Here is a 13,863-nt window from a genome sequence, read left to right as displayed (position 1 = left end):
TCAGTCACGGAGGGGACTGGGGGCATTCTCTCCGGAACACAGAAACACTGCCTCTAAAAGCAAGGCTCTTTCTGTCCCCTTGGGCCTCTGTGTCCCTTCTCGGCCTTATTCACTCAAGCCCATCACCCCGGATTCCTCAGGTTTTCACCTGAGCTCCTAGTGCGACTTTTATTTCCCACTTTCATCCTACCACGGTCATCCCTTCTAGACGTTTCCCAAATGGCCATTCCCATAGAGAGATTTTTATTCACACTTCCTAGGTGGGAAAAGCATTTCCACAGAATCAAGGAAGGCATGAGTAGACAATGGGGATACACAAATCCAGAACCTTCCTTTGCCTTCCCTCGGTTTCATCATACATTGTTAAAATCTAATCAGATAAGTTTGGCAGAGGGGCTTCCCCACGGGAGGTGAGCATGTCACAGAGCTCTGCAGTACACCAGGCTGTTCCCTGGCTCTCCATCCACTCTATCCAGTGGCCAAGAAGCAGATAGATGTCCCTGGATGCATGTCTGGAACTCTTTGGAATAACTTCACAAGGGAAGGATAGTCATGGGCATGGCAACTATTCTCCCAGGACAGCTACTTCCTTCATCTGGCCCTCAGGTCCCAGGGCCATCATTTCCCAAGCCTCAAGGCTCAGGCATGGAATGGCATTGGCTGTGGGTCCTTCCCCATCCCCTCTCACGCGCATGCCTGAGTGACTTCCATACTCACAGGTACATTTTCTCCCTGGAGAACGGGTAGGAGAGGTTTTTCATCCTGTTGTTGCTGTGGTCGGGGACCCTGGGCTGCAGGGGTGAGCTGAGCGTCTGCAGGACGGCACTGAACTTCTTCGCGATGCTGCCTCCTGCTTTGATCTCGTACATCTACAAACAACAAATCACCAGTCTAAAACGAATGCCCCCTGCAACATGTGGAGAAGAGCAAGGGGCGTAGGTCCCTGGGGGGCATACCCTGGGCAAGGGAGAGGGCAGGAGAAATAAGCAGGGTGCTGCCGTTGTCTTTGCTTTTCAAAAGCCCTTCTGGGTCCCATGTGCTGCGGTGGTGACCAGTGAGAGGAAACGTGCAGATTTCAAACTTTCTCTAAGAAAGTCGCAACATCCTAGAGAAACCACAGGCCCACCGCAAAGACAATTGCCACACCTCCACTAGATAAATGCATTTAGAATTTGTGTATAGAGACCCTCGAGAGGGCTCCCGCAACACCTCCGCACCAACCAGGATCCACCAGAGGTACCGGGTGGTTGGGCACTATTAGGATCTCTTTGTGAGGAGGAGGCATGGTTCTGCCCAGTGCCACGACAGACTAAGTGGGACAAGGACACCCATGTGCAGGCTTGGGCAGTCCTGGGGTGAGAAGAAAACCCAGGCCTACCCAGCCAGGACCTTACTGCATCTGGCGAACAGGCACTCTTACGGTGAGCAAATGTACGGTTTTGAGACAAAATATGTCATGTCCTGTGGACAGAGGTGTATCTGAAGAGGCAAGGAGATGAGGAGCAGGCTGAGGTGAGTGACTGGTTGCCCTCCAGGGCCTTGATGATGTCTGGGCCTGGGCCGCTGCTGGGACCCAGGTCTGGGTTCGTGGTTCTGATACAACCGCAGCCTCTGTTGATGTCTGGCTCCTAAAGGGCTCTAAAGAGTGGGCCCCGCCCTCGCTCTCTGCAACTCTAGAGAGAACTGGCCCTCACCAGCTGAAGGTCACTCAGGAAATAGGATCCTGCACTTCAGCTGGGCAGCGCGATCGAGTTCATCCTGCTTGCAGGGGCGCGGGCAAGCTGTCCCTGAGGGCACGAGAATGGGAGAACAGGTCACAGTCCTCTCAGAACAGGCCCTGTGCCTCACCTGGGCAGCCCAGTAAGGCTGACCCTGTCGACAGGGACATGAGTGAGACAGCCCTAAGGTGGGGGAGCTGGCCCTGAGGTCATAAGGGCAGGAGAACTGTCCTTGCCCCTCACCAACTGCAGCACTCGGGAGAGTGGCCCCTGCACCTCACCTGGATAGCACAGTAGAGCTGGCCTCCAGGAACCAACCCTGAGGGCGGGACAGCAGGAGAACTGGCCCCACCCCTTGCTCACTGCTGCAAGGGGTGAACTAAGGCAGGCAAGCTGGGGAGCGCACCCTGGTGGTGAGGACTGGAGAGAGCTGGCTGGCTGCAACTACCCAGACCCAGTAGCCAGGGCTATGAGCTGGCCCACTCCAACAGCCACCCCATGTGTGATCTGCTGGAGCGTGTGAAGGAGCCAGTTCTACAGACCCAAAGCTGCAGAATTTTCACAACACAGGGCAACAACAGGCTCTCCAAGAAGAGTCCCAGTGAAGGTTCAGCATCAACAGCGTGGCAGAAAACAAAGGCCTCCAACCAGACCAGTGACTTTGCAATGCATACTTGCAAGTAAAGACGTATGGACGAAAGGGTTTATTGTGTGACTCGCTGTGTAACACTACAGCGTCCATGGCGAGATTTTTCTCCCCTTTTTTTTTCTTTTTTTTCTCATAGATTTTATTTTACTTGGGGGGGTGCTGCAAGGGCAGAGGGTGGACACAAAGGGACAGAGAAGTGGATGGGATCAAGAAGCATGGTGTGAAAGACACAACAAATAAATAAAAAGAAAGTTAAAGTCAAATAATAACATAAAAATAACCTGAAAAGATTTGAAGCAAAAATTTTGTTTAAAAAGGCCTCAATTTTGTTATCTTTGCCTCCTTTCATACCTTCAATTTAATTGACAAATTCTTATAGAGACTGATGCTCCCACAAAATTAAAATGAAAGCATACTTTTAATGAAGAAAACATATTTTTTTAAAAAGAATTTATGGGCGGTGGTGGTGCATGCCTTTAATCCCAGCACTCGGGAGGCAGAGGCAGGTGGATCTCTGTGAGTTTGAGGCCAGCCTGGTCTACAAGAGCTAGTTTCAAGACAGGCACCAAAGCTACAGAGAAACCTTGTTTCAAAAAACCAATAAATAAATAAATAAATAAATTAATTAATTAATTAATTAAAATTTATGTATGGAAGACAGCAGGTGCTTGACAACAGCCCAACTAGATATTGTTAAGGATTCAAAAAATGATTGCTGCTAACGCCGTGATGGTGGGCCAGAGAGCTCAGGGATCCTGCTGGCTCGGCCCCCTCCGCACTGAGATCATGAGGGCATGTCACCACATCACCCTTTCTCCACGGATGCCGGGGACTGAACTCTGGTTCTTGTGCTTGCTTGACAAGCACTTTACCCACTGAGTTACCTTCACAGCCTCGGAATATTAAACATTCAATGAGCTCTGTCCTGAGTGAAGCAGACGCACTGTCATGATGATGAGGGTCGTTGATAGTTATAGTTCACATGGGATGTGTGTGTGTGTGTGTGTTTTATGTTGCAGAGACCACTAGTGTCTACATTACAGTTTTAATTTTTATTTATTTATTTTTTTCTTTTATAGGTGTTTGCCTGTATGTATGTCTGTGTACCATGTGGGTACTTGGTGCCCACTGAGGCCACAAGAAGGCATCTGAATTCCTGCAAATGAAAGTTGTGAGTGTGGTACCAGGGATTGAACCCTGGTCTTTGGGAAGAGCAGATAGTGCTCTTAACCTTTACACCATCCCCCCAGTGCCCATTACAGCCTTTAGACTTTCAGGTTTGTGTATGCAGTATCTGAAGCACAGATGTCATAATTCCAGAAAAGTTGTAATGTATTAACCATGGACACAGGTTCTACACAACCTGTATTTCAAGATACAACATCCCTTCCTGCTCCTTCCCCAAATCTAACTGGGTTTTGTTGCCACTTGACTAGCAAAATATGACAGAAAGGACACTAGCCAGTCCAATCCTAATGCTTTCATGTTCTAGAACACTCTGAGAGCACCCAGAGAGGAAAAAGAACCTAACCAGACTCCCTTCAAACTTCCCTGCAAACAAAAGATATGGAAACAAAGGCCCTTGAACCTCAGGCCACTGAAAGAACCCAACTGCCACCAAGGGAAGCCACACGATCCTGATCCCACCTCTGCTCAAGTCACTGACCACAAAGTCACTCTTGACTGCTAAGTTTTGACTATCATTAAGCTACTAATATTGGGTTAATTTTTCATGATGAACAGACCAAGAGCCAGTATCCAGATATTCTGTCTTAAAGGTCTGTTTTCTTCTCTGCCATGATAGTCACAAGTTGCTGAGCAAAAGATATGTACAAGATACTCATGAGGCAGTCTATGACAATGGCAACCCGGGGTGTGCCGAGGGTTTGAAGGCTTTAAGAAAGGTGACCACACCTTCAGCTGAGGAAGCTGAAGTGTGTCGCTGGGGTATGGGATACACTTCAGCTGACTTCAAGAGGAGAGTGACTTTCTTGCTTATTTTGTCATAAATAATGAGAAAAGGCTTACAATAAGACCAGGCACATGTCCTCACCTTAAATTCCCCATCATCTCCTCCACACCAGGGACCAAGCATTTATATTCGCGCCTTTAGAAAACACTTAAGCTCCAAGCTCCAGCAAGCCCATGTAACTCCTTTTAAACACAGCTTGAAGTTTTTTATTTCTCTGTTTGCCTAGAGTGTCTTTATTATCAGTTCAGACTTGACATACTAGATGTTTTATGTTTGTAGATGTGTGGGGCTGTTCCAGGTCCCTGCCTTGAACTGTCAGGGGAAGCAAGGAGATCCCAAGATCCCCTGGGTTACAGGGGCAGGAGGATAAAGCCTAGCAAGATCAAGACAAGACTCCATCCACTCTCCGAGAGGATACCCAGCTCAGAGAACCACGGGGGGGGGGGGCACTGGAAGGTAACCCTTGAGCCTTCAGCTGCAAAGGTGTGAAAAATGACTCCCTGTAAGGAAAAGAACCATCTGGAAGGGCTGAGAATGGCACCTATTTCTACCAGCAGGATGGGAAAAGCCATAATTCTTGGGGCACTGGCCAAACACGGGTTTACGCAGTAGTAGTGGATAATGAGGCTTGCACCGAGACTTCCTCCAGACCCACTTAACAAGTCATAAAAGGGGGAAGAAGCTGGGCTAAATAGTTCTGACAGTATTCCCCAAATCTAGCATAGCCATGACTTGAAACACTTAAGGAACGGAACGCACATTCATGACACAAGCACGTCCAGGCTTTTCCAGAGATCCCGGGCTTGATAGCTGCTGGTGTCAAGAGCTGGGGATGTGCAGGGATGAGAACAACTCCAACATGAACCCTGCCCCTTACAGAAGGCATCACAGTGCATCCAGTACCTACACCACCAGCAGCTTCTCATCAGAGCTCACGAAGACACTGACTACCCAACCAGGGAGGAACAGAACCTCTGCCTTATAGATGAGAAAGCCAAGGCCCAGAGGGACAAGGACTTGCCAGTCAGATATAACACTGGGCCCGAAACCCAGGTCCCTGGATGCCCTATCTAGGACTCTTCCCAGATGGCCTTTGATCCTTGGCTAAGCTCCACGGTCTGCCCCAGAGGAGGAAGCAAGTGAGGCTCGAGCAAGCAAACCCAGCAGCCTAGGTTCTCGTTTTACCTTCCCAGAAAGATACTCAAGGCTCTTTATTATTATTAATAATCAGCGGTGGTATCATTATTACTGTTATTCTTGGACATCAGAGAATTATGAATATCCTCAGAAATGGTGAGACACATGTTAGCCAGCTGTTCTCCATTATGCCTCCCTGGGCACACGATGCGCCTCCCTGGGTACACGTTGCGCCTTTCATGTGTTTGAAATCATAAATAATCGTTAAAGTATGTTGCTCTTATTTTTTATTTCTGGGATCAAATGTGGTTCTCATAAAAGCTTGCTTTGGCCCCACAGTCACAGTCTAAGGGGTTCAGGGAGATTTTTTTTTCTCTTCTTTTCTTCCTCCTTGTCTCTCTCCATCTCCCCACCCCCCAGACAGGCACAGCAGTGTGGTCCCGGGACTGATTTGTTTCCTCTCTGCATTAAAATCACGTGCTTTCCTGAGACTTAGGGAGCCAAGGTTCTAGGGATGTCTGTCTTGGACAACATACAAGTCATTGTCCCCACTTTACAGATGAGAAAACTGACGTAAGCAACACAAACTTAATACACATACACCAAGGTATGTGTGTGTTTACATAGAAAAAGAAAAGACAAATGTATAGCAAGGTAAGATAAAAATGCTATCACCCGGTGACACTTAGGTCACTGCCTACAGTGGCCTGAGAGGAGCTCTCCTGTAAATGGAAGGACAGGTGAGCCAGCCAGAATGCAGGCCAGGCCTAAAGTTGGGCAGTGTGCCCCATCTGACACACCATGTCACTAGAGGTAAAGCCGATTTATCTGTCCCTCTGCCTGTTAGTTTCTGTCTCTTCCTGTCAGTTGTCAGAACACTGGTTCAGCTGTCACTCTCTCTAGCATCCTTCTCATCTCAGCACTCAGAGAGTCTAAAGATGACCTCGTGCCCTCTGCTCCAATTCCCAAAAGCTGAGCCAGGCAGAGACGTGAGACAGACAAGACGGGGCGAGGACACAGGCATGAAGTAGGCAAGGCTGGAAGGCTGCGCAGCCAAAGAAAAGAGGAGGAAGCCAAGCTAAGAAGCTCAGAAGTCGCCCCTCCGTTTTCACCCCCAAGTCGTGAGGAACCAGCCCTAAGGAGTTCTAGGCTGCTGAACATCTGTCCTCACTCACTGCCCATAAGCACATTTGTCCATGCACGCAAGTGTTAAGCCATCCCCCACCAAAATGGAAGCGGCACCAGGAGCCACGAAGCGCAGCTGTAAACCTAGAGCTGGAAGGAGACGGAGCAGCCCCTCACTGCTCTACCTGTGCAAACAGGTTGAGTTTCCCGTAGGCGGAAACGCTGCATGAGAATGGTAGCATGCTGACAAAAATAAATGTTCTTTCTCTGTTGTCCAATTCGGTATTCGTTTATGGTTTTTATTTCTGTTGTCAGCATGTCCTCTGCACATGAATGAGTGTTTGCTGACTTTTAAATTTTGGGATAAAATCCAAGCTTTTTAAATTACATGGCTGACAAGGCCCCTTAAGAGCTGTGCCTCCCAGCTCCATCTTCAATCTCATCCTCCTCCACTCACAGTCTGTGCTGGACCCACACCGACTCCTCTCAGTTCCCCACAGGCGGTCTTTTTGTTGTTGGGACCTGGGAATCTCTCCCTCTCTAGAAATGTTCTCATTGGCCCTCCCAACTTGCCAACTCCTGCCCAGCCTTCGGATCTGAGCTCAAATCCTCCCCCACCGTCATGCACATGAGTTCCTTCCCATTGGCACTCATTGTACACCCCTCTTGTTTTCCTATGAGTGTCTCTCAGTTTACAACTAGCCATAAAATGCTGAATTCTCACCACATAAAAGTCATCAGGAGCAGAGGACAGCTGTAGTCACTACCGCATTAGCAGAACATCTGGGGCATAGTGATGTTCAGAGAGTTTCATCACATGGGTGGATGATGAAGGATGGAGGATGATGAAGGATGGTGGATGATGAAGGATGGTGGATGATGAAGGATGGAGGATGATGAAGGATGGAGGATGATGAAGGATGGAGGATGATGAAGGATGGTGGATGATGAAGGATGGAGGATGATGAAGGATGGAGGATGATGAAGGATGGAGGATGATGAAGGATGAGAGATGATGAAGGATGGAGGACGACTAGGAGGATGGAGGATGATGAAGGATGAGAGATGATGAAGGATGGAGGATGATGAAGGATGGAGGATGATGAAGGATGGAGGATGGAGGATGATGAAGGATAGAGGATGACTAGAAGGATGGAGGATGTATCCTAGTAGAGTGAACAAGTCAAGTTATGGTGAGAAATTAGTGTCTACACCAAGCAGGACAGAATCTACTTGGAATCCCTGGTATGGACATTGATGTCCTTGTCCCTTCTCTAACCACTTCATGCCTGGGACAAGAAGTCCATCTTTCAGGTTTCTCCTTGCCCTCCAGTGAGAGATAAATGGAGCAGAAGGTCACACTGTGATTTTGCACCTGAGTCTCACTCTCAGGTTCATACCAGTAGAAGACTGGTCAATGGATAAGGATCTCCAGATAATAGGATGTTGATGATGTCCATGGTGCAAGTATGCCCATCATAGCCTATTCTAAGCTGCCAACCATGTGATTATAGCTTTTTGAACTCTCAAAAACATAACAGTTGTTTTTAGGAGTCAGTTTGTCACAGCAAAAGCTCATATTAGCTAGGAGTTCCATTCCTCAGCCCCCAAGTGCAAGAAGTTGGTGGTCCCTCCCTTCTCTGCTTCTCGTCCTTGTCAACTCCTTTCCATATATTCATGGACACCCTGCGATGGTTGATCTTCGTTTCCACGGACAAGCTGTGATGGTCGATCTGGTTTTCACAGACATGCTGTGATTGTTGACCTTCATTTTCATGGATAAAGTGTGATGGTTGATCATTTTCACCAACATGCTGTGGTGATTGATCACCTGACTGGACTCAGAATCACCATGGAGACACACTGATGGGTGTCTGAGATGCTGTTTCCAGGGAGACTTAATCAAGGAAAGAAGATCCACCTTGAGTGTGGACAGAGGCTTACCAAGGCCAAGGATTCAGGAATAATAAAAAGGAGGGATCTGATCAAGCACCAGCTTTCTCTGCTCTCCATTCCCTGGTCTGCCTGGGCGTGAGAGTCCTAGTCACACACTCTTGTCCACATGAACTCTGCTAGACTTTTGCCACCACGACGGGCAAGTCCCTTAAACCACAAGCCAAAATTGCCCTTTCCTCTCATGCTGCTTCTTGTCAGGTGCTTGGCCACAGTGGCAAGAGAGGTGACATTAAAGGTAGCATGGCCTCTCTGAGCCCCCTGTTCTTATGTCCCTACTGGACCTTGTGTCCTGGTCTACTCCCTCTGTTCTGACTTTATTGCTAACAGCCCCATCTCTCTCCAAACTGCCCCCTTGTGAATCTGATGACCAGCCTGCCCACACTCTCCACTTGTAGCCCTGCTAGCCTCTTGCCCAGTTGCCGGCCAGACCCTATCTACCCAATTCATACAAATATGACTTAAAGGCTTTAATAATTTAAAAAAAAACATTTATTTCCATTTTTCTTTTCCATTTTGGGTGTTAAACACAGCAGAGTCTGAACTCATGTCTTAAAACATCTTCATGTTTGATTTACAGCAGGGTCTCACCCTATGCTCCAGGTTGGCATGGAACTCACTATTGGCTTGAGCTGCCTTGGAACTCAAAACAATCGAGCTTCAGCATCCTGAGTATAAGAGTTACAGGCACAAGCCACTGTACCTCGCTTATCCCTGCATTTTTAACCTCACTGTCTTCAGGCGTTGGGCTAGGCTACTCTGCTCACAGACCTATGTCATCTGCATCATTATTGCATAGCCCTATCCCATCTCAGCTTCTCCCCCAGAACCACAGAGTGTAAGCACCATCATTCTGCTGCTGATGGCGAAGCAGAGAAGCATGGCTGTCAGCGAAATAAAAGTCAAAACATTCTGCCCTCTTTCCGGCTATTTAAAGAGTAATCAAAGAGCATGCACCAAAGCATGGAGATAGGAAATCTAAACTCTCCCTGTGCAGCGTGCCTATATTAAAAACAAATGCTCAAGATTGGGCCATGACAACAGGACAGCCCCACCTCCAGTCATCCCAATGTAAACAGCTATAGCTATAGCTTCATTGATGATGAGACTAGAGTCTGCCTGGAGATGCATTCCAAAGACTGGGCAGTGACTCCTCTCCCCACAACCAAGGATTTACATTCTGCTAACTGCAGGAAAAGTCATGGAGTTTCTCCTGACCTTTTATATTTATTTGGGGGTTTGATTGATTGATTGATTGATTGATTTATTTATTTATTTATTTATTTATTTATTTATTTATTTATTTATTTATTTTGAGATCTCACTATGTAGCCCAGACTGGCATGAAACCCATGATTCCCTTGTCTGGCCGTCTTTCTGTATTGACTAGTTTCATGTCAACTTGACGTTTCAACAAGCTAGATTCATCAGAAAAGGGGAAGCCTCAACTGAGAAGATACCTCTAGAAGATCAGACAGTATGCAAGCCTGTAGGGCATTTTCTTAATTAGTGATGGATGGGGGAGGTCCCAGTCCAATATAAGTGATGTCATTCCAGGGCTGATGGTCCTGGGTCCTATAAGAAAGCAGACTAAGAAAGCCATGAGTAGCAAGTCAGTAAGCAGCACCCCTCTATAGTCTCTGCATCAGCTCCTGCCTGCGTGTTCCTGCGCTGTTTGAGTTCCTGTCCTGACTTCCTTCAATGATGGACTATGGTGTGGAAGTATAAGCCAAAAAAACCCTTTCCTCCCCAACTTGCTTTTGATATGGTTTCGTCACAGCAATAGAAATCCTAAAGACACCTTCTGATGTGATTACAGATGTAGCCCTCTGCACCCAGATTTCCTGACTTTGACTTTCTAAGTTTACCAAAGTATCAAAATAATCCCAGTGAGTAAACAAATCACCACTTGAAGAAGGAAAGGAGTAGTTTCTACGACTGAATTTCACTTGACAGGAGACAGTTCTGTGTAGTGGCGTTTCATTTGTATTTTAATAAATGAAGTTTGCCTGAGGATCAGAAAAGTAAAACAGTCACACTGGCCAACCTTACAGACCAGGCCACAATGACACACACCTTTAATCCTGGTAGCCACACTATCTTACCACAGAAACCAAGTGGTAGGATGCATGCCCTTAGTCCCAGAACTAGAGAGGATTATAAAATGGGAGAAGACACCTCTCTGTCTCAATCTCATTCTGAGGTTTCCTGAAGGCAGGATCACCATTTTGGAGGAATTCCCTCTATTCCTCCCAGTGCTTCCTAACCTTTCCTCTCCCCCAGATCCACTCCTTCTGTTTCCCCCCCTCAAAAGAGCAGGCCTCCAAGGGATATCAACCAATACGGCTTAACAAGCTGCAAGACTAGGCACAAACCCTAAGCTGGGTAGAAGCAACCCAGTAGGAGGGAAAGAGAGCCAGGTGCAGGCAAAAGAGTCAGAGACACCTCCACTCCCACTGTGGGGAATCCCACAAGAACAACAAAAATAAACCAGATAAGACGCAACAATGAATGCTTCTTGACCATGTCAGATCACAGACATGTTTCACTGAAAACCCAAGAATATTGTTCTACACAATAAACCTTGAAAAGTGTACTTCCAGACTACACAGCACAGTCTGATCCAATGGCAGGGTTTTTTTGTTGTTGTTGTTAGTTTGTTTAGGGAGGATTTTGATTTTTTATTTCAGTAAAGTAAGAGACTAGTTGGAGTCACGTGGACATGGTTTTAAGTCCTTGGACCTCTCCTCCAAGCTATGAGACCTTGGATAAGTTTATTAACCTCACTGAGAACCAGTTTCCTCATCTAAAAGATGGGGCTAAAGTGAGACCTTATCTAACTCATATTGTGAAGTCATACAGAATAATACACATAGGCTTTAACCAACTGGCTCAGTGCATGGTATGATTTTATCATTTCAAATTCAATTGATTCAAGGATTTGTCCATGTGCTTCATAACTACAAGTCTTGATTTTAAGGTCCTTCATCTTGATCAGTATTGTTCAAAATGGCCTCAGAAACGTTTCTTCTCAAAGTCAAGTGTAGCATTTAAAAGAGTTGAATGGACTTTAAATTACACAAATGTCTTTATCTGAAAACGCCTCTTGTTAAGGCACAGGCCTTTACTTTATCAACCTGGTGGTTGTTTTTGGAAATATAAGAATGGAAAATGAATGTTAAATAAGCATCTCTTCTTGATGGTACCCATGCTGGGTCCTTTCTATTATCCCTGTAAGAAACCTCCTGACTCATCTGACAGCAACAGAATGTAGAGAAGTGGCCACAGACATGCCAAGTTCAAATAGGAAGACACATAGACAAAGAGCTGTCCATTCCAGACTCAAAGGCAGGGGGCAGTGAAGAAGGTTCAGACTCTGCCAAGTAGATTCTTGGTAAGCAGAGCAAAAAATACCAAAGGCCCCTGTCCTGAGCCATTCATTTCCTGCTTCCTGCCAAAAGGGATGTGTTCACTTTAAAGGACTGCCATCACAGATTGCCACAAACCAAATGACTTGAAATAACTGATATTGTTCTCCTAGAGTTATGAAAGTTGCAAGTCTGAAATGAAAGGGTCAGGGGCTATATCCACCATAACGGCACCAAGGGAAAGGTTTTCTATACTCCTTCCAGCTTCCTATGTCCCCAAGTGTTTCCTGGCTCTCTTGTAGCCCTAGCCCCTGAGGACCTCTGTGCCAAATCTCCTTGTGCCTTTCTCTCCTAAGCACATTGGACTTAGGGCTCACACTGGATCCAGAGTGACCTTTTCCTAAGATCTTCGGTTAATAACATCCAAAGAGACCCATTTTCCCAGTAGCCCAGTTTCACATAGTCCAAAGCCAGGACTTGGGCACACTTTTTCTATCCTAGTACTCGTTCAATTGCAAAGATCTAACTCCAAAGGGATTTAAAATACAGCTCTTGGGATGGTTCATTTCATGTGCTACCTGGACTGATATATGGGTGTTGACAGAGGTTTCTATCCCACCAGGTTCCACATCTGTTTAACTCCAAATAAACACATAGAGGCTTACATTAATTATAAACTGCTTGGCCTATTAGCTCAGGCTTCTTATTAACTCTTATAAGTTACATTAGCCCATAATTTTTGTCTGTGTTAGCCACGTGGCTTGGTACCTTTTTCCGCAAGGCAATCACATCTTGCTTCCTCTGTCTGGATGATGACTGCACACTGAGCTTCCCTTTTCCCAGAATTCTCCTGTTCTCATTGTCCTGCCTGTACTTCTGCCTGGTCATCCCACCTATACATTCTGCCTGGCTACTGGCCAATCAGCATTCTGTTAAACAAGTACAAGAAACAAATCTTGACCCGGACGCAGCAGAGGCGGCTGGAGGACGCCCTCCACGGCCGGCTGGGACTGGCTGGGACCAGAGTGGGAGCAGAGGACACAGGACCGCGCAACACCGAGAGCAGATCTCCCCACTAAGGTTGAATCGAGGAGGTGGTCCTTTGGTTGGCGGGGTCCCTGGCAGAGGAGGAGCCGGGTCCTATTCCTGGGGACCCTTCTGAGGGGTGAGAGGGATCTTGGCCCCCAGCAGGAACCAGGAAACAGAGCGAGGGCATTTTGTGGGAGGAGCCCCTGGCCAGCAGGGAAACCTGAACCAGTTTTAAAAGACCTCTTAGATAGCATTGATAGGAGGAGATGGGCAGGCACCAAGGCAAGAATTCACCCAATAATCTGAAGAACAGCATGGAAACACCAGAACCCAATGATCTTACAACAGAAGGTCTTCAACACCTTAACACAGAAGAAGTGGAAAAGATAGACTTTATGAAAGCAATAGAGTCCCTTAAACAACATGTGAAAAATGCCTTTATAGAAATGGATGAGAAGTATAACCAAAAATTTGAAGAAATGAGTAAATACGTACATAATACCCTGGGAAACCAAGAAAGAATGATCAAACAGGTAATGGAAACAGTTCAAGAATTGAAAACTGAAATGGAGGCAAGGAAGAAAACACAAGCTGAGGACCAGATGAATATGGAAAATCTAGATCAACGAGCAGAGCCTACAGAAACAAGCATAATCAATAGAATACAAGAAATAGAAGAAAGAATCTCAGATTCTGAGGACACCATAGAGAAAATAAATGCACTGATCAAAGAAAACTGCAAAGCCAACAAATTCTTATCACAAAACATTCAGGAATTATGGGACACAATAAAAAGAGCAAACCTAAGAATAATAGGAATAGAAGAAGGAGAAGAGTTACAGCTCAAAGGCCCAGAAAATATTTTGAACAAAATTATGGAAGAAAACTTTCCCAACATAAAGAAAGATATTC

General features: G+C 46.4%; 1 protein-coding gene across 2 annotated transcripts in view; it reads right to left on the bottom strand.

Annotated features, from left to right (window-relative positions):
• Ano2 (anoctamin 2) overlaps positions 1 to 13,863 on the bottom strand; it is a 353,619-nt gene that overhangs the window by 260,342 nt on the left and 79,414 nt on the right. For both annotated transcript variants that reach the window (XM_005365256.3, XM_013352922.2), the window contains exon 4: positions 718 to 869. In XM_005365256.3, coding sequence (XP_005365313.1) covers positions 718 to 869 — 152 coding nt within the window. The remainder of the gene's footprint in view (positions 1 to 717; positions 870 to 13,863) is intronic.

Source organism: Microtus ochrogaster, unplaced genomic scaffold (assembly GCF_000317375.1).
Source record: "Microtus ochrogaster isolate Prairie Vole_2 unplaced genomic scaffold, MicOch1.0 UNK1, whole genome shotgun sequence".
NCBI lineage: Eukaryota > Metazoa > Chordata > Mammalia > Rodentia > Cricetidae > Microtus > Microtus ochrogaster.
Note: the sequence above shows the minus strand (reverse complement) of the source record. Positions and strands in the feature narration are given on the sequence as shown.